This window comes from Rhinatrema bivittatum, chromosome 14, assembly GCF_901001135.1.
Source record: "Rhinatrema bivittatum chromosome 14, aRhiBiv1.1, whole genome shotgun sequence".
Classification (NCBI taxonomy): Eukaryota; Metazoa; Chordata; class Amphibia; order Gymnophiona; family Rhinatrematidae; genus Rhinatrema; species Rhinatrema bivittatum.
The window spans coordinates 44,455,872-44,477,200 of NC_042628.1; the positions used below are offsets into that span (position 1 = coordinate 44,455,872).

The following is a 21,329-nucleotide window of genomic DNA, read 5'->3' on the forward strand; positions in this document are numbered from 1 at the left end:
GAAGCAAAACCTTAAGCAAATAACTGCTTGTATGCCCGCAGGTGTTATGATGGTCCTATAGACAAAAATAAAAATATTGAAGTCATGTATTCTTGCATACAGCACATGATTTAAGAAAAAATTAGAGTTGCATAACGTCTTTATAGTGAGAATTGTGCTCGTTGTGTTTTGAGATTAACTGTCAGTATTATGTGTGCGACACACAGTCACGCAATTGATCCAAGTTGGATCTTTTGATTTTTTATATCTCGAAAACCCTATAGATCTTAAAATGACCTGCACAATCCTACCATCAATGATGGCAAGAAGTCCAGTTCCCTGACACAGCAAAGCAGCCTCACATCATGATACCTCCATCACAATGTGCCACAGTCAGGATTAAATTCTTACTTTGGAAGACAGTGCTTGGTTTTTGCCAATTATTGAAGCCAAAAAGTTGATTTTTGATTAACTATCCAGAATATAGTTTCGTGGGTCACCAGATGCTCTTTGGCAAACCTGAGGCTGGCTGCAATGTTTTTTTTAGAAAGCAGTGGTTTCTTACTAGCTATCCTCCCATAAACACCACTCTCATTCAAATTTTTCTGATGGTGGACGCAATGGAAACCCTCATATCAGCTGCAGTGAGAGAAGCCTGCAGATCTTTAGATACTAGACTGGGTTTTGTTTTTTTTTATAACAATGTGGATGATTTTATAGTTTGCTCTTAGGGTAATCATGGCAGGACAGCCACTCCTAGATAGAAGTCATTGTAATCTTCAACTTTTTCCATCTGTAAACAGACAGTGGATAGATGGCACCCCAGATGTTTAGAAATGGTCTTGTAATGCTATCCTTGCAGATGAGCATCAGCTACTCTTTTTCAGTACTACAATTTTTGATTGTGGCATTAGTTTTCCAGTAACCGTTTATGGTGAGACCAAACTCAAAACCTTTTGCACCTTTATATAGGACAGGATGCCCAACTCACTTGTGCAGATTTACTCTTCAGAGTGATTTACTTGTTATTTGATTTAGCAGCTGATTCTAATTAGTCAATTGTGTTAACCAAAACAATGCATTTACATATTATTTCAAACACACTAATTTAAATTAATCATTAGTTGTTCCTATGTTGTACATTATGTCTCAAGAAACATGTAAATTGTTTAATTTATACCCTTTTTATAGCATATGAAAAGATTGCTTTCAATTAAATTCTCATTATACTTGGGATTCACAAAGTTTTTCTCAGCATTGAATCTTTAATTGACAAATGTGAGCCCTTGGGCTGTGACCTGGTTGACTCAGCCTAGCAGGTGAACTCACTATGTCCACTCAGACAGCTGGTGGACACGCTCTTACTAGGACTGGAGCTGGAGCTCATCTATACCAGCCATGTTCCTTGCAGGTGGAGCCCTTTGGTTCCAGGGGCCAATAGGGTTCAGGCAAAAGTCCCATAAGGAGCAGTCAGATGAAACCAAGCCTTGGGCAGTGGTCAGGGCAAGTAGCGTGCAATGGTATTCAGGTCTAGGTCAAGGTTGGGGCAGCAGGGAGCTAGAAGGCAGGTCAAGGTTGAAGCTGGGGTCAGGGCAGGCAGCAGCCCAGAAGAGTAGTCAGTATCCTTAGCAGAGGCCAGAACCAGGAATCAGGCAGAAACAGATGGACAAAGACAAGATAAGCACAGGAGACCCAAGACAAGCTGGGCAAAAAGGGCAAGGAAAAAGAGAGCAAGGCAAGGTAGCAACAAGGCAAGGCAGGAAGGAAACAATGAAAGCAAGACAAGCAAGGAACAACAAGGCAAGGCAGGGCAACAAGGAGGCAAAACAAGGGAAAACAGACAACTAGCAATACACACTGCAAAGCAGGAGGACCTGTTTGCTGATGGTATTCCTGGCAGTCTGACAGGGCTTTAAAAAGGCAGGGGATGACAATGTCATCAACAGGCACTGTGGAGCTTTCCCGCCATAGGCCCTTTAAAAATCAGCACGCGAGGTCTAAGGAGGCCTGGGAGAATGGCCAGCATCCAGGAGTGGTGTTGGCAGTGTCGGGGCGAGTGAGGCTGGTCGCAGGACCACCCCATGTCTAGCCAAATGTTACAGTACCACTATTTCTAAACCCCTTCATTAGTCCTCTGGGCTTAGGCATCTGGGGAGAATGTCGATGGAATGCTTAGTGAGTCAAGAGACTGTAACATTGGATGCAGGTTTCCAAGTGTTTTCTTTGGAGCTGAACCCCTTCACCGAAATGAGATAGTATAGTTTATTTCAGATTCGTCTAGAGTCCAGGATCTCCTGGACTTCATGCTATTGTTTCCTCCTCTGAAATTACCTTCATTGGTTGGGAGGAGATCTTGAAGGCCATGACAGGAGTAGAAGTTTGAAGAGTGAGACATGAAAAATGTTGTGAACCTTAAGGGTAGATGGCATTCTTAACTGATAAGCCACTGGTTCCACTTGGTGGAAGGATTGCTTGAGCCGTAGGTTGTGGGTATTCAGCCATACCACTCTCCAGGTTTGAGGATGCAATGCCAGCCAGAGCCTCTGCCTCTTTACATTTCTCAGCAGCTAAGGAGTTGGAGGGTCTTTTCCCACAGCTCCTTAAGATCTTGGCTCATGACCCATTGGCTGTGTGACATGGAACTATTACCGGTATAGGGAGCAGCACCGGTGGATGTCTGCTACATAAGATCTAGAAAGGGCAACAACCCATGTTATCTCCACGGGATGTAATGGCCGAATTCTACCCAGGGGAGGAGAGATGCCCAATCATTCTGCCACCCATTTACATAGGCTCTCAGGAACCTCTTAAGGATTTGGTCAGTTCTCTGTCTGTCCATTACTTTGTGGGTAGTATGCAGAGAAGTCTAAAGAAATACCAAAATGTTTGCACAGGCTTTTCCAGAAATGAGCTGTGAATTGCACTCCTCAATCAGAGAATGTGTTCAGGTAAGTCCTGGAGTCAGACGATATGTTGAAAAAAAAACGAGCAAATTCTGGTGCAGACAAAAGTCCAGGGAGTGGTATGAAATGAGCCATCTTAGAGAAGCGGTCCACCACAACCCAAATGGAAGTACAACCATTAGAGAAAGTTAGGTCAGTGATGAAAGTCCATGGCCACATGGCTCCATTGTTTCTCAGGAGCTGGCAACAACTGTAACAACCCCCAAGGCAAGCTTGAGAGCTCTTGTTTATCGCACAATTGGGACAGGACTCCACATAGTGCCTACATGTGTGCTCATGTGAGATCGCCAATAGTTGTGGTGAAGGAGTTTCATAGTTTTGCCTATCCTGGATAACCTGCCAGGTGGGAATCTTGGGCCCACTTGAGCACTCTCTCCCCCACAGGCTTGTGAGAAACATCTTTCCTGGAGGTACAGGATTGCTGTGGCTAAAAAGATCCTTGCAGGATCAACCATGTGCCAAGGCGATTCAGTAACATTCTCTGTAGTAAAGGAACGCAAAAGGGTTTCAGCCTGCTGGTTTGTTTCCACTGGATGGAACCGGAGCTCAAAGTTAAAGCAGTTAAATAATAAAAACCATAGGGCTTCATGTGGGCTTAGCTGCTGGACTTACAGAAGGTTCTGCAGGTTTTTATTATCAGTAAAGATCATGACTCCATTGTATCAAGCGGTACATAAAAGTGTTTAAATAAATAAATAAATAAATAAATAAATAAATAAATGGATGTCCAGCCCCCCTCCAGCAGATGGCACCCCTCCTTCAGGGCCATGTCCACTGCTAGGAGTTCTCTGTCTCTGATGGTATAATTTCTTTCCATAGGTGTGATTTTTTTTTTTTTGAAGAAAAGAGAAAGAAAGGCAAGAAAGTTCATTTAACGCTGTGCAAGGACGGCTCCTACCCTAGTGGCAGAGGCATTTACCTCCACGATAAAGTGTCTAGATGGGTGTGAGTGATGAAGACTAGGATCCTTGACAAATGTTTGCTTGATGCAACGGAAAGCTTGGCTAGCGTCTTTGGACCAGTTCCTGGTAGAGATGCCCTTCTTAGTAGAGATGTGAATCGGAACTGAAATCCGAACCGATTCTGGTTCCGATTCACATCTCTACTTCTTAGTAAGAGACATGAGAGGAGAAGCCAGTGTGGAATATCCATGAACTGCTGGTAGTAATTGGCAAAGCCAAGAAATCTTTGCAAGGCCTTGAATCCCACTGGCTGGGGCCAAACGAATGGCCCTCAGATTCTCTGAGTCCATGCGTAACCATGATAGGAGATAAGTAGTCCAAGAAAGTTAGCTCATCCTGCTCAAAGTACACTTTTCAAGTCTGGCATATAAGTAATTCTCTCAGGGCCCCTGCAGCACTTGTTTCACACACTAATGGTGTTGGGCCTGGGAGATGAGAAAATAAGGATATCATCCAGATACAATATGGCGTGTGAATAAAGGAAATCTCTGAAAATCTCATTGACTATGTGTTGGAAGACATCAGACATGTTGCGAAGGTTAAAGGGCATGACTAAGTATTCATAACGCCCGTCACAGGTGTTGAATGCAATCTTCCACTCATTCCCCTTTCCGTATCAGGTTGTAGGCTCCCCTTAGATCTAGTTTTATAAAGATTTGTTCCCCACGTAGGCAGTCATCAAGTTCAATTAGGGGCAGTGGATCTCTTTTCTTGAGGACCCTATAGTCAATGCATGGCCTAAGGGAGACATCCTTCTTGCCGACAAATAGGAAATCTGCCTCTGCAGGTGATGACAAAGGGCAGATAAAACCCCACTCCAAGTTTTCCTGGATGGAGCTGAACATGGCTGCCGTTTAGGGAGCACAAAGTGGATAGACCCACCCCTAGAAGCATCTTACCTGGAAGCAGGTCAATCAAGCAATGTAAGACCTGTGGGGTGGCAATGTCTCACATGCTTCTTACTAAAAAGAACAGCAGACGCTGCATAGGGAGAAGGAAGGCCCAGGAAGTCCATGATCTGAATCTGCATTAGAGGCACCAGTGGAACGACATGGGAGAAACATCATTGCTGGCAGGTGGGCCCCTCCCCAACAGACAATCTGCACTGCCTGCCAATCTATAGACGGATTATGGAGCATCAGCCAAGGCAAGACCAGGATGATGGGATTGAGTGCCTTGAATAGACCATAGAAGGAGATACTTTCTCTCCTTGTGCAGGAACCCAGTTTGAAGCATGATAGGTAAGGTAAGCATGGACAGCTGGCAATAGAAGGATTAGCCATAAACTTAAGATATGGTAACTGACTTATCCCAAGTCACTGTGGAAAGGTCATACTGGTGAACCAGGGCCTCAACAATAAAGTTGCCACCACAACTGAGTCCAAAAAGGCCTCGGAGTGCACCTCGGTACCATAAGAAGTGAGAAACTGGCATGAGCAAATGAGGAGAGGATGAGGGCCAGCCTAGGATTGTCTCTCCGACCAACCTTAGGCTTGAAAGTTTCCTGTCTTCTCAGGACAGTGGCTAGCGAAATGCCCCTGAGCCATGCAAAAGAGGCAGAGTTGAGCTGCTTTTCTTCTTCAGTGAGGCGGGACCTGCTGAGTTGCATAGGTTCTTCTGAGGGGAACGGTGATGATACATATGTAGGAAGGACCAGAGGTCACTAGAACCGTGGCGCCAGCCTGAAGTGACTATGAGAGGCCTCCATCTCTTAGGCCCATTCTAGAAAGCGAAGATGCACTTTTGTATGGACCGGATGATGAGGTCTTTTAGGGAAGGTGGCAGGTCCTGGCTCGCAAGGTTATCTTTGATGCGCTCTGCCAGGCCCTGCCAAAAGATGGAAGTGAAACTATCTTTGCACCAACTGTTATGAGGCCAGCGTACAAAATTGGATAGTGCAGTCACAGATGGTGCGAGTGCCCTGTCTGATAGAAAGTAGCTCCATAGCCATGGATAAGGCCCAACCAGGTTAACTTAATTCCTATTGAAATTGTCGGAGGAAGGTGTCCACATTCTCCACCAGCGTGTTGTTCCATTCCCAAAGGGGAGATGTCCAGGCAAGGGCAGACTCTGCCAGGAGAGACAGCATAAAATCACTTTTGCTCTGTCTGAGGGAAAGCTGGTGGCCGGCAGATCAAGGTGCATTCTGCACTGACTGATGAAACCTCAGCAGGTTCTAGGATTCCCATCATACATGTGTGGCAGTGGAAGATGCATGGGTCCCAGTTGCCGGGCAGGAGCAGCTGGAGGGGGTGCAGTTGTGTGGACCTGCATGAATTCCATTTGGGTTGCCAGGCCTTGAAAATGCCAGACATTGTTGAGCTGGTCTTGCTGCTGGTGCTGGGCCTGGAGAGCCAATCCAGAGATAGCCTGAGCTGGGGATGAGTGCACCAAGCTCATGGCCTCAGCAAACTGTCAAGGATGCGAGCCCTTGGGCTGTGGCATGGTTGATTCAGCCTAGCAGGCAAGCCCACTAGGCCCAAGCTGACAGCTGTTGGACACAGTCTTACAAAGACTGGAGTTGGAGCTTCACCTATACCAGTCCCGTTGTCCACAGGTTGAGCCCTTGGGTTCCAGGGGCCAGCAGGGTTTAGGCAAAAGTCTCATAAGGAGTGGTCAGAAACTCAAGTCTCAGGCAGTGGTCAGGGCTGACAGTGAACAATGGCATCCAGGTCCAGGCCAAGGTTTGGGTAGGCGAGAAGGCAGGTCGAGGCCCAAGCTGTGGTCAGGGCTGTGGCAGTCCAGAAAAGTAGTCCGGATCCAGAGCAAAAGTCAAGAATCAGGCGGACGGACAAGACAAGGCACAGGAGACTAAGACACATGCAGGGCGGAGAATTCAAGGCAAAGGGGTACCATGGCAAGGCAGGGCAATAAGGAAGCAAGATGAGGCAAAGGTAATTAGACAACTAGCAACATGCACTGCAAAGCAGAATGACCTGTTGCTGAGGCAACTGCTGGTAGTCTGTCAGGGCTTTAAATAGGCAAGGGATTGATGATGTCATCCAAAGGTGCCACTGAGCTTTCCCGCTGTGGGCCCTTTAAGAACTGTGCATATTGTACACGCATAAGGAGGCCCCAGGAGGAGCAGGAGCATGGCGGCATCCAGAAGCAGCATCAGTGTGAATGATGCCAGTCATGGGATCACCTTGCAGTCGGTCAAGCTTTACATTAATCAAGCAACTGACTGAACATTCTATCACTCACTTTAAACAATGTATGAGCCACATGAGATAGGACAATAATGGCGCATTCCATCTCCTGATCATGGGATATAGAAATCCAAAATATTTTTTAAATGGCATTTCTCAGGAAAACGTGTTGATAGGTGGAAACTGACCAATTCTGTTTGGATATTTTAGTCACAGAATAATTTGATTCTCATGTTAATATGGAACAAATACATCCTTGTTGTCGTTTATTTATTCCATGCTCTTCCGAGTGAGCTCAAAGCGAGTTACCAAACAACAATACCATAGAGGCCAACTTAACAAAATCAAAACATAGATTGGAAAAGTGCAGGGGGAACAGAAGGCAAAAAACAGTTAAAGAAAAAACCAAAAACGATCTTTAGTGTTAAGTTTTGAATATCGCTTACTGCACAAGCTTAAACATTAACTAGTGGATTTTAAAAGTCCTACATGCGCCAAAGCTGGGAGATATGACTGTATCTTGGGCCAGCGCATGCCACACGGATTTTAAGAAGCGCCCATGTACGCGTGTACCTCCCCTGGTACACGCAAAAATCCAAAAGTCTGAAAAATAGGTGTGGCATGGGTGGGTCATGTCAGGGGGAACCAAGAGATGTGTGCATAACTACATACATGCACAAGCGCATGCTGGGGTTCCCCACGGCTATTGTTGGCATGTAAATCAAAAACATTTTAAAAAAATCACAGCTAGTCAGTGAGGTTTTACGGGTTAGGTCTAACAGGGGAGAAGGCAGCCTTTAAAACTAGGGGGGGGGTTAGGAAGCCCTATCCCTATACTGAGCAAACTGGGAACGAACTGAGAAAACGGTAAGTAGCCTCGGTGCACACCCCTTATAAAATTCCCCCCACTTTAGTGGTAGACTCGGCATTTGCACGCACATGCGCATGTCTATATAAAATTAAGCGCACATGTATGCGAATACAGCCACTTTTATAACATTTGCACACACGTACGCGTATGTTATAAAATCGCCGCATCCATGTGCACGAGCTTGCATAAGCACGCACACGTGCACAGGTCTTAAAAGTCACCTCTAAGGCTCAAAAGTTTAGAATAGTAATGTACTGCCAAACAAAAATAATGAATGATTTTTCACATTTGTCCTGTCCACTATTGTAACTATTTCATTTCTACACCTGAATATATTTCACTATGCTACATGACATTATCTAGCACATATGCGTGGTGCTGAACTATTATTTAGAGGAAAGGAAAAATGGTTAATGGCACAAGTTTCTGGGAATGCAAGGTTCCAACGCCTCCTCAATTTTATCTCACTGTAATTTGAAATTTTAACATTCTCTGATTGCAATAAACCTACCCTACTGTTTGCAGACTCATACATGTCTCCTTCCACTTTCCTAGCATAGGCCACCAAGTTTTCCATACGACGATCCTTCAGTGCGGCAGGGTCAGGAGTGGGAAAGATAGCTTGGACACTGCACAAAAACAGTAATTGCAAAAAAAGCAGTATGAACAACCAACGAGTATACAGGTCAGTTCTGCATGCTACAAAACAATAGAATAAAATAATCCTTCCTGGATTATGTGGACAGACTATGGGTCAACACTTTCAAATGAGATCCACTCTGGTACTCAATTTCATCTCCTCACTCCTAAGAAAGCTAGGATTCCTACTGAAAAAAGTACAAGAGCAATCAAAGACTAAGACACACTGATTTTAGCAAAATACCTGCTGAAACTATAAAACAGTCCATAGGGAGCTTTATCCTAAGCAACCTCATGAGTCCCATGAAGTTCTTGCAATTAGGGCAATAACCACCATCGACAAATAACAGAATCACAGAATATGAAGGCAGATAAGAATCATAAGGCCAATCAAGCCTGTCCAATTTAATTTCTGGTGCAATGCCAAAGACCCATCTACTACTACTACTGTTTATCACTTCCATAGCACTACTAGATGTGTACAGTATTTATGTCTGGCTTTCCCTTCACAACTGAGGATTCCTTGTGTTTATCCCAGGCCTTCTTAAATTATGTTACTGTTTTTGTCTGAACCACCTCCAATGAGATGCTGTGCTATGTATCTATCACCCTTTCTGTGAAGAAATATTTTCTGATGTTGCTCCTGAGTCTACTCCAAGGAGTATCGATCTCTTGCTCTAGAGATTTTTTCCTCTACAAAAGATGTGTTCCTTGTACATTTATATCTTTGAAGTATTTTAACAATTCTATTATATCACATCACCCTGTTTCCCTTAGGATGTACACATATTTAGGTCCATAGACTGGTACAAATGTTTTCTATTAAGCCGGATGGAAGAGTACTTATGGAGATGCCATCAAAAGGAGAAACAGGATCACCAAATCAATTTTGTTGGAAGTCATTACACATACTGTTCAGTTCATACTACCAGCTGAGTTGGGGGCCTGTGTAACAAAATCAAAGCATGAGACATGCTAATACTTCCTTTGCTGTTATATAATGGATAATTCATGATATTTAAAACATCTAAATTCTTAAAAGCAGGAAAGCTCATCAACACCTATAGTTTACAATATAATAGTAAAACAAAAAACATGATACAGTCTCTCCATCTGTCATTTCATTCTCTACTTGAAAAACAACTGAGAAATACCAATATTTGGAATCTGCATAGTAACTGCATTAGTCCAAATATCTTGAGTCTTCAAATATTAATTACCAAGTTCGCCTTGCCCTGTAACCTTTCGTGTAAATTTCTGAAATTATATCTAAGGAAATCTGACATCCAAATCATAGAAAGAAACAAAAGTGACAAGGTTAAAGCAGGAATCCAAATGAACTTGGGAAATATATTCACCCTCTCTCGAGTGTTCTCTGCTCACACACATTTCCTAGCGTGTAGCCAGATGGACTCAGGACCAATGGGTATTGTGCTCTCCTGATAGCAGATGGGAGAGAGTCAGATTTCAAAGCTGACGTCAGCCTACATATACCCGTGCAGCATGCTTAGCTCTTCAGTATTTCTCCTTCTCCCATAGCAGATGCGGACACTATCCAAAAGAATAGTGTAAAATTTACCAGAAAGAAGAAAGAAAATTTACCTTTAAGAAGAGAGCCATACTTCTCCTGCGGTGAAACCTATCGGTCCCTCCCCCAGTGGAGACTTTCCTGAGGTCGATTCGATATCCCTCAGAGGTGAGTCTTAGTCCACTGGCCGATTCCCGGCGTGGAGGTAGCCCCCAGGGTGGCTGAAAGGCAGCGGGTTGCAGATCGAGCACGGTCGGTGAAGGTATTTCCCTCCCTCTCCGCAGCTGAGACTGCCAGGCAACGTGACCAGTAAGCGCAAGAGACCAGGTAAGGGTAGAAACTTTTACTTCTAAATCTCCTGGTCTCCAAGGCTCGAGCAACCGTCCCAACCTTCCTCCGACGAGGTTAAAATCGGGTTGAGCAGCATTCCTCTGGCTAGGCCCCGATCTGGTGCGAGGGTCCACACACGTGGAGATCCTGGGGGGGGGGGGGGGGGGGGGAGAAGTGTCGCCATCTTCCCCCCTTTCCATCGCTACACGCGGAGCAGGCCAGAACACCGGGGCACCTAATTTGAGCGTGTCCATAGGGATACACGCTTAAAGCGCGCACAACTAGGCCGCACGCACAGCGGCACGCACAACTAGGCCACACGCACAGCAGCGCGCACAACTAGGCCACACGCACAACTGCGCGCATAAGTGTGCCATGCGCACAAAACTGGCCGCCTGCAAGCACAACTTGGGCGCACGTCCTGCACATAACTTCTACGCTCTCGACGTGCACAACTAAGAGCATCCATGCGCACCTCTCTCACACGGACGAGTTTTTAAACCCTACATGCGCACAAACAATGGCAACAAACAATGGCACCTCCATCCAAGAAGGCCAAGGGAACCTTCTTTTGCCCAGCCTCCCCCTTGAGAGCTGCGCAGCCTGAATTAGAATCCCTCCTGTGCCAACAGTGCGAACAGAATCAGGGAAAACAAAATCAAGACCTCCCACAGCCAGGAGAGGGATCCAGAACCACTGATGATGGCGCCTCAGACCTAACTATGTCCAACTCTGCACCCCCACAGGAAAATTCCTCCGGGGCTTCCACTACAATCCCTCCTGGTATCAAAATGGACCAAGGAACCTTCTCCTGGGTGTAGATTTTCAAAGGGCTGCAAACCTTTGTCCAGGCACAACCAGCCCCGGCTGTCCACTTGTCTCAAACTCTGCCAGAAGCACAAGCCCTTCCCAGCACTTCCCGAGGCTCTCGAGACATGCCGCTCCTAACCAAGAGCATCCCAGATGGGGATCCAGACACCTCAGATGAGGAAACAGACTCCTTGGAAGAAGGGGAAATCCCCCCAGGGATGGAGCCATACCAGACATAAGAACATAAGAACATAAGAAATTGCCATGCTGGGTCAGACCAAGGGTCCATCAAGCCCAGCATCCCGCCTCCAACAGAGGCTAAAACCAGGCCACAAGAACCTGGCAATTACCCAAACACCAAGAAGAACCCATGCTGCTGATACAATTAATAGCAGTGGCCATTCCCCAAGTATAATTGATTAATAGCCATCAATGGACTTCTCCTCCAATAACCCATCCAAACCCCTTTTGAACCCAGCTACACTAGCTGCACTAACCACATCCTCTGGCAACAAATTCCAGAGCATTATTGTGCGTTGAGTGAAAAAGAATTTTCTCCGATTAGTCTTAAGTGTGCTACTTGCTAACTTCATGGAATGCCCCCTAGTCCTTCTATTATTCGAAAGTGAAAATAACCGAGTCACGTCTACTCGTTCAAGACCTCTCATGATCTTAAAGACCTCTATCATATCCCCCCTCAGCCGTCTCTTCTCCAAGCTGAACAGCCCTAACCTCTTCAGCCTTTCCTCATAGGGAAGCTGTTCCATCCCATTTTGGTTGCCCTTCTCTGTACCTTCTCCATCGCAACTATATCTTTGAGATGCGGCGACCAGAATTGTACACAGTATTCAAAGTGTGGTCTCACCATGGAGCAATATAGAGGCATTATGACATTTTCCGTTCTATTAACCATTCCCTTCCTAATAATTCCTAACATTCTATTTGCTTTTTTGACTGCTGCAGCACACTGAGCTGACGATTTTAAAGTATTATCCACTATGATGCCTAGATCTTTTTCCTGGGTGGTAGCTCCTAATATGGAACCTAACATCGTATAACTACAGCAACGGTTATTTTTCCCTATATGCAACACCTTGCACTTATCCACATTAAATTTCATCTGCCATTTGGATGCCCAATCTTCAAGTCTTGCAAGGTCCTCCTGCAATGTATCACAGTCTGCTTGTGATTTAACTACTCTGAAAAATTTTGTATCATCTGCAAATTTGATAACCTCACTCGTTGTATTCCTTTCCATATCATTTATATATATATTGAAAAGCACCGGTCCAAGTACAGATCCCTGAGGTACTCCACTGTTTACCCTTTTCCACTGAGAAAATTGACCATTTAATCCTACTCTCTGTTTCCTGTCTTTTAACCAGCTTGTAATCCACGAAAGGACATCACCTCCTATCCCATGACTTTTTAGTTTTCGTAGAATCCTCTCATGAGGGACTTTGTCAAACGCCTTCTGAAATCCAAATACACTACATCTACCGGTTCCCCTTTATCCACATGTTTATAACCCCTTCAAAAAAATGAAGCAGATTTGTTAGGCAAGACTTCCCTTGGGTAAATCCATGTTGACTATGTTCCATTAAATCATTTCTTTCTATATGCTTTACAATTTTGTTCTTGAGAATAGTTTCCACTATTTTTCCCGGCACTGAAGTCAGGCTCACTGGTCTATAGTTACCCGGATCGCCCCTTGAGCCTTTTTTAAATATTGGGGTTACATTGGCCACCCTCCAGTCTTCAGGTACAATGGATGATTTTAATGATAGGTTACAAATTTTAACTAATAGATCAGAAATTTCATTTTTGAGTTCCTTCAGAACCCTAGGATGCATACCATCCGGTCCAGGTGACTTGCTACTCTTTAGTTTGTCAATCTGGCCTACTACATCTTCCAGGTTCACAGTGATTTCATTCAGTTCATCTGACTCATCACCCCTGAAAACCATCTCCGGAACTGGTATCTCCCTAACATCCTCATTAGTAAACACAAGAGGCAAAGAATTCATTTAGTCTTTCTGCAATGGCCTTATCTTCCCTAAGAGCCCCTTTAACCCCTCTGTCATCTAATGGTCCAACCGACTCCCTCACATGTTTCTTGCTTTGGATATATTTTAAAAAGTTTTTATTATGAGTTTTGCCTCTATGGCCAACTTCATTTCAAATTCTCTCTTCGCCTGTCTTATAAATGTTTTACACTTAGCTTGACAATGCTTATGTTTTATCCTATTTTCTTCAGATGGATCCTTCTTCCAATTTTTGAAGGATTTCTTTTGGCTAAAATAGCCTCTTTCACCTCACCTTTTAACCATGACGGTAATCGTTTTGCCTTCCTTCCACCTTTCTTAATGCGCAGAATACATATGGACTGCGCTTCTAGGATTGTATTTTTAAACAATGTCCATGCCTGTTGAACACTTAACCTTTGCAGCTGCACCTTTCAGTTTTTTTCTAACCATGCTCCGATTCTTCCACAAGGATAAATTACCAACCCTCGTGTCCCAAACTATGAAGACACTGGGTCTCCCAGGCACAGAACCTACATCGGAACCGAAAAAGAATCTCATGTTGGTGTACCTCCGTGAAGCCTCATGCTATTTTCCTATGTTGGAGCCCATCAAGGAACTGATTGACCTGGAATGGAATGCGCCAGAGGCCAGTTTTAAAGGGGGACGGGCACATAGAGGCAGGAAAACCACTACCTCTACAGGTCAAGGCGCATTCTACAAGGGCCCAGGCAGTCTCCTGGTCTGAAACCAAGATGCTGTCGCCAGCAGAGATCTCTCGGGCAGCGACATGGTCCTCTCTACACATCTTCTCCAGGTTTTACCGCCTGGATGTTCAGGCCAGGAAGGATACAGCCTTTGCAAGGGCAGCACTAAGTGGGCCACGGGAAGCCTCCCACCCGGTAGGGGAGTAACTTTGTACATCCCATTGATCCCGAGTCCATCTGGCTACACGCTAGGAAATGGAGAAATTACTTACCTGATAATTTCGTTTTCCTTAGTGTAGACAGATGGATTCAGCATCCCGCCCACGGTTGCTCCAGAAACCGTGAACCTCACATATCAAATCTCGAGACTGAGCAAGTGCGGGTAAGCCACGGCCTACCTCTAGTTCAGGACACCAGCAGTTACCCAGGTGTCGGCGTTTATTGTTTGAGTGCACTGGTGGTCTCCAGTCCAAACTTTTTATAGATATACATAATCAGTTGAACCAGTTCAAGTTTAATCAAGTGTAATCAAGTATTAAGTAACATATCTACACTGGTTTTTCGAAGAGAATACTGAAGAGCTAAGCATGCTGCACGGGTATAAGTAGGCTGACATCCGCTTTGAAATCTGACTCAGTCTCCCATCTGCTATCAGGAGACCACAATACCCATTGGTCCTGAGTCCATCTGTCTACACTAAGGAAAACGAAATCATCAGGTAAGTAATTTCTCCATCACCATGTTAAAAATAATACTTGTGCTGAAAACCTCTCTCTTTTTTTTTTTTTTTAACTATAATTCTTTATTTTAAAGTATTTATATCCCGTGCCCTCCAAAGTTCAGGGCAGGTTACAATAAACACATAATATTGAATCAAAACAGAGAAAAATAAATTAAAATAATGTTAACATTACAATCATGGACACAAATTAAAAACAAGTCGTTAATGTTGAATTAGAAAATAAAACTTAAGAGATCATAATAAAATGAAGAATTAAATGACATCAAAATAAAACCAATGTCTTGGAGGAAAAGGTCACAGAATAAAAGTAAATCTAATTTTGGGAGGAATATGAATCGCAAAATTCTGGAAAGGCTAGTTTGAAAAGATGTTTTAGTGCTTTCTTAAATTTTTTGAATTGGAAATTAATCTAAGGCTAGGAGGTAAAGTGTTCCATAGAATTGGACCTGCAATTGAAAAGGTGCGTTCACATGTTATGTTCAATCTGGTCGATTCTGGTGATTGAGTTTGTAACAATTGATTTTTTATTTTAAATTTCTGCAGGGAGCGAATAAGTGTAGAGTTACTGATAACCATGAGTTGTGATTATTGTGAACAAGGTTGTGTATTATTGTTAGGGTTTTATATTGAATTCGCCATTTGATGGGAAGCCAGTGAAGGTGAAAAAAGAACTGGGGAAATATGTTCATGTAGCTTGTGGTTGGAAAGAAGTCTAGCTGCATCATTTTGGATGAGTTGCAAAGGACATAAGGCAATTTGTGGTAGTCCTAAATAGAGTTACAGTAAGCCAGGTCTGTTAGGATCAGTGACTGAAGTACTGTACGAAACAGAGATGAGTCAATCGGTGGTTTGATATGTTTTAATAATCGGAGTTTATAGAAAGAGGATTTAGTAATGAATTTGATAAGATTGGATAAATTTAATTTTGAATCTAAAACAATGTCAAGGTTGCAGACTTAATCAGGGATTTTGATGGGTGTATTAAGTGTCAATTAAGTGTTACAAAAGTCATTCTGAAACCAAGCTGACTACTGACATTGAATCAGTCTTGCATATCAAAATGTTATGTAGAACAAAGAGAAACAGTTACTGCATCATGTAAAAGTGCATCAACTAGCATCTTGAAGAAAGAAATTCCAAGCCCTATTAATGGACAGAGTGCATTTTTTAAAAATTATTTGTTAAGATTAACACATCACATACCTTTTTTTTTTTTTTTTTTTTTTTTAATAAACATGTCCTATGACTTTTTTCTAAACCTTTTGCCCGAATTGAATTAGTTTTCATGGTTTATTAATTTGATGAATTGAAATTTCTCACAAAAATGTAGTGGCTTCTAAGTACACTAAGATGTCCATAATTATGAAGAAATATATCTGGCTACCCAAAGAATTAAATAAAATTCCACCACAATACTTTCAATATCTCTTTTCAAAATAAACCTTTTCAAAATGGAAAGCTTGAAAATCATTAAGACAGGTCGTAAACCAATTCACAATGTGCTTGATGAAACAAAAGATGATGCTCCTCCTACTCTGAAATATTTATAAAGACTATTTGGATGTTCACAAACCCACTTTCTAAAAGAAAGGGAATGCCATTTCGTGCACAGAAAGGTAACAGACATTGTTTAGATCATTTCACATATTTTAACGCATAACTTAAATCACATAACATGCATATCATGTATTATCTAATGAATTAAACCACCGGACTGACTGCCAGGGTTAAGATGAGCATGTTTGCTTACCATAAACGGTGTTTTCCATAGATAGCAGGATGAATACTATTTGGATGACGTCACCGATGGCGCTCTCGCAGACGTTCTGTTCTGAGTCAAAGTTCTGATTTTGTTGTGCCTGTGTGGCTTTTCCCGTGCAAAGCGCGTACCAGCTTCTTCAGATATTTATAAAGCTAGAAGGCAGCGCCGTAATTAATTTAAGGAGATCTAGAGAAAAATCCATGTCCAGGGAGGAGGGAGGGTACGCATGGCTAAGTCATACTGCTATCTACAAAAAACACCGTTTACGGTAAGCAAACGTGCTCTTTTCCGTCGATAAGAGGGCTGAATTAGCCAAGCTATTTGAGAGTCCCAAGCTTTAGGGAAAGAGAATGAGTATAGGCAGAGGTAAATTACCTCATCATTCTAGCAAGTTATCAGAAAGTTTATTTATTTTTTTCCCAGTGCTCCACCATGGACATGGTTTTCCAGTTAAGTACACTTGATAAAACTGCTCGTCCCACCCACTATCTGAAGTAGTTAGCTGATCCAGGCAGTAATGCACAGTAAAGGTGTGGACTGTTGACCAAAGTAGCAGCTTTATAGATGTCTTCCATGGGTAGATTTTGAAGATCTGCAAGAGGACGCTGTCGCTCGCACTTGAGCAGAAACTGAGCCAGAGAAGGGCACACGTGCTGAATCATGACAGAACTGAAAACAATCCATGATCTAATTGGATATTGTTCTTTTGGAGACTTATATTCCCAGTGAGTTAGGGTTTAATGAGATAAATTGGGATGATTGCAGATGAGGCAGAGTCCTCTGCTTATAATAGGCTAAAGCTTGTTTACAATCCAAGGTATGAAGTAGAGCGTCTCTCTTCTTATTGTGTGGTTTAGGAAAGAAGGTTGGGAGTGAAATGTCCTGATTGATGTGGAAAGTTGAAACCACTTTAGGAAGGAATTTGGGATGAGTCCTAAGTACCACTGTTGTGAAAAAACTGCAAGCAGGGAGGGAAAAGAAGCACAAAAGCCCGAGTTCTGCAGTTCAAAAACACAAACTTTGATGAAATGGGGAAGTACCTGGAGGAAGAACTAAAAGGCTGGGAGAATATGAGAGATGTGGATCAACAGTGGACCAATCTAAAAGGAGCAATTGCCAAGTCAACTAATCTATATGTTAGAAAAGTAAAGAAAAGCAAAGGAAAAATGAAACCTATCTAGTTCTCAAAGGAGGTGGCTGACAAAATAAAGGCTAAAAGAACAGCGTTCAAGAAATACAAAAGATCCCAAAGAGAGGAGCACAAAGAAGAATATCTGGTAGTACTGAGGGAGACTAAGAAAGTAATCAAGAGAGCAAAAAGTCAAGCAGAAGAGAGGATTGCCAAGGAAGTAAAGAGAGGTGACAAAACATTTTTCAGATACATCAGTGAAAAGAGAAAAGTTCAAAGTAGTATAGTGAAATTGAAAGGTGAAAAGGATCAATGTGTGGAGAGAGACGAAGAAATGGCAGAAATATTAAACGAATACTTCTGTTCTGTTCACTAAGGAGGACCCTGGAGAAGGACCGTCCCTAGTTAACAAGATACTGGAGGGGAGTGGAGTAGATATAACTCCATTTACAGTAGAAAATGTATGGGAAGAGCTGGGGAAACTGAAAGTAGACAAAGCCATGGGACCTGATGAGGTTCATCCCAGGATACTGAGGGAGCTCAGAGATGTGCTGGTGGGTCCGCTGTGTGACCTGTTCAATAGATCCCTAGAAACGGGAGTGGTGCCGAATGACTGGAGACGAGCTGTGGTGGTTCCACTTCACAAGAGTGGGAACAGAGAGGAGGCTGTTAACTACAGACCGGTTAGCCTCACTTCGGTGGTGGGAAAAGTAATGGAGTCACTGTTGAAAGAGAGAATAGTGAACTATCTACAGTCGGGAGAATTGCTGGACCAGAGGCAGCATGGATTCACCAGGGGAAGATCCTGTCAGACAAATCTGATTGACTTTTTTGACTGAGTAACCAAGGAATTGGATCAAGGAAGAGCACTCGATGTCATCCACTTGGATTTCAGCAAAGCTTTTGATACAGTCCCACACAGGAGACTGGTGAATAAAATGAGAAGCTTAGGAGTGAGTGCCGAGGTGGTGACCTGGATTGCAAACTGGTTGATGGACAGAAGACAACGTGTGATGGTAAATGGAGCTCTCTCTGAAGAGAGGGAGGTTTTAAGTGGTGTACCACAAGGATCGGTGTTGGGACCTGTCCTGTTCAATATATTTGTGAGCGACATTGCAGACGGGATAGAAGGTAAGGTTTGTCTTTTTGCAGACGACACTAAGATCTGCAACAGAGTGGACACGGCCGAAAGGAGTGGAGAGAATGAGACGGAATTTAAGGAAGCTGGAAGAGTGGTCGAAGATATGGCAGCTGAGATTCAATGCCAAGAAGTGCAGAGTCATGCATATGGGGAGTGGAAATCCGAATGAACTGTATTCAATGGGGGGAGAAAGGCTGATGTGCACGGAGCAGGAGAGAGACCTTGGGGTGATAGTGTCTAACGATATGAAGTCTGCGAAACAATGCGACAAGGCGATAGCAAAAGCCAGAAGAATGCTGGGCTGCATAGAGAGAGGAATATAGAGTAAGAAAAGGGAAGTGATTATCCCCTTGTACAGGTCCTTGGTGAGGCCTCACCTGGAGTACTGTGTTCAGTTCTGGAGACCGTATCTACAAAGAGACAAGGACAAGATGGAAGCGGTACAGAGAAGGGCGACCAGGAAGGTGGAGGGTCTTCATCGGATGACATACGAGGAGAGATTGAACAATCTAAATATGTACTCCCTGGAGGAAAGGAGGAGCAGGGGTGATATGATTCAGACTTTCAGATACTTGAAAAACTTTAATGATCCAAAGACAACAACAAACCTTTTCCGTCAGAAAAAAATCAGCAGAACCAGAGGTCACGAGCTGAGGCTCCAGGGAGGAAGACTAAGAACCAATGTCAGGAAGTATTTCTTCTGGGAAAGGGTGGTGGATGCCTGGAATGCCCTTCCGGAGGAAGTGGTAAAGTCTAAAACTGTGAACGACTTCAAAGGGGCGTGGGATAAACACTGTGGATCCATCAAGTCTAGAGGGCGTGAATAAAGAGGAGGCAGCAAAACACTGCACGGAGCGGCAGTAGCCACAGAGGCATTCAAACACTGCACGGAGCGGCAGTAGCCACAGAGGCATTCACGGAGCGGGATGCCAGTGGCCAGTAGTTGGTGTTCCACCTTCATGGAGCGGAAGGATGGAGGGCTGCTATCTCCAAAAAAAAAAAAACACAAATAAATAAATAAATAAATAAAAACAGGTGTGGGTAAGAGTATGGGGTAAGGGTGTGGCCTGCTTGTTACAGCAGTTGCTACCCCTAATTGAGCTGGACGTTCACTTGGATGCAGATACGGCGCTGCTCTCTAAATTGGTGGTGGGGTGGAGGGGAATTAGGGCTGGAGGGTACTGGAAGCCAATAGTAACAGGTGGGAGAGAAAAAAAGGGGAAAAAAATGTATAAAGTGCGTAGCTTGCTGGGCAGACTAGATGGGCCGTTTGGTCTTCTTCTGCCGTCATTTCTATGTTTCTATGTTTCTATAAGTGAACCAAGGCTTGTAGCTCACTTACTCTTCGGGCCGAAGTGATTGCTACTAGAAAAAGCACTTTCCAGGTGAGATATTTTAAATGTGCGCTTTGTAAAGATTCAAAAGGAGAATTCATAAGAGCTGATAATACAATGTTCAAATCCCAAGACACTGGAGGTTTGCAGATTGGGGGATGAAGATTAAGAAGTCCTTTCATGAAACAAGAAATTAAGGGATTAGAGGCTACTCAGAAATCTTTTTCCCTTTTGTGATAAGCAGCTATCGCACTCAGATGTACTCTGACTGATGTTGCTAAGCCCGCTTTGGAGAGATGTAATATGTAATTGAGAATATATCTTTAGATGCCAAGGAGAAGGCACTAAAGTGGCGAAGTCGGCACCACTCGGCATACCTTTTCCATTTGAAGGAATAGTTTCGTCTGGTTGATGGTTTTATAGCCGCTATGATAATCCTTTGAATATCCAATAAAGAAATAAGCTCTGTAAGATCTCGTGTTCAGCATCCAAGCTGTCAGGTGTAGGGAGGAGCGTAAAGGATGGGGAAGATAACTGTCCTCCTGGGTCAAGAGATCCAGGTCTTGACTGAGATCTATTGGTTTCCTTTTGGAGTATTGAACCAGATAAACATGCTATGGCTGTCTCAGCCACACAAGAGCTATGAGAATCATGCAAGCTTTGTCCCGAATTATGTTTTGAACTGTTCTTAAGGTGAGAGGAATCGGGGGAAACACAAAGGAGACCTTGGGTCCATGACATTAGGAAGGCATCCTGTGCTCTTCTGTATGTGCTTAGGTGAACGGAGCAAAACTGAGGTACTTTCTGGTTTCTTCCCCATAGCAAATAGGTCTGTCCAAGGTTGACTCCAATGCTGGGATATTTGGTTCGCTGTAGCCTGGTTGAACGACCATTTGTGAAGATGAAATACTCTGCTGAGACGGTCGGCTAGTGTATTTGCTATCCACAGTAAGTATGTGGTTCCCAAGGTGATCACGTTGTCAAGGGTCCATTCCCAAATCCAAACAGCTTCTCTGCAGAGGAGCCAGGATCCTGATCCACCCTGTTTGTTCACATAAAACATAGCTATTTGATTTTCCATATGAATCATGAGGGTGTGACCCCGTAACAGATGTGTGAAAGACATTATGGCATACCTCATGGGCCTAAGTTTTAGGAGATTTATCTGGTAATGAAGTTCGTTTGGTGATCATTGACCTTGAGTTTTGAAATGGAGTAGATGAGCCCCCCTAGCCCTAGGTGGAGGCAACTGTAGTAAG

General features: G+C 43.6%; 1 protein-coding gene across 1 annotated transcript in view; it reads right to left on the reverse strand.

Annotated features, from left to right (window-relative positions):
* The window catches only part of CREBBP (CREB binding protein), a 918,877-nt gene that overhangs the window by 604,336 nt on the left and 293,212 nt on the right, over positions 1 to 21,329 (reverse strand). The window contains exon 9 of the mRNA XM_029576620.1: positions 8,436 to 8,553. Coding sequence (XP_029432480.1) covers positions 8,436 to 8,553 — 118 coding nt within the window. The remainder of the gene's footprint in view (positions 1 to 8,435; positions 8,554 to 21,329) is intronic.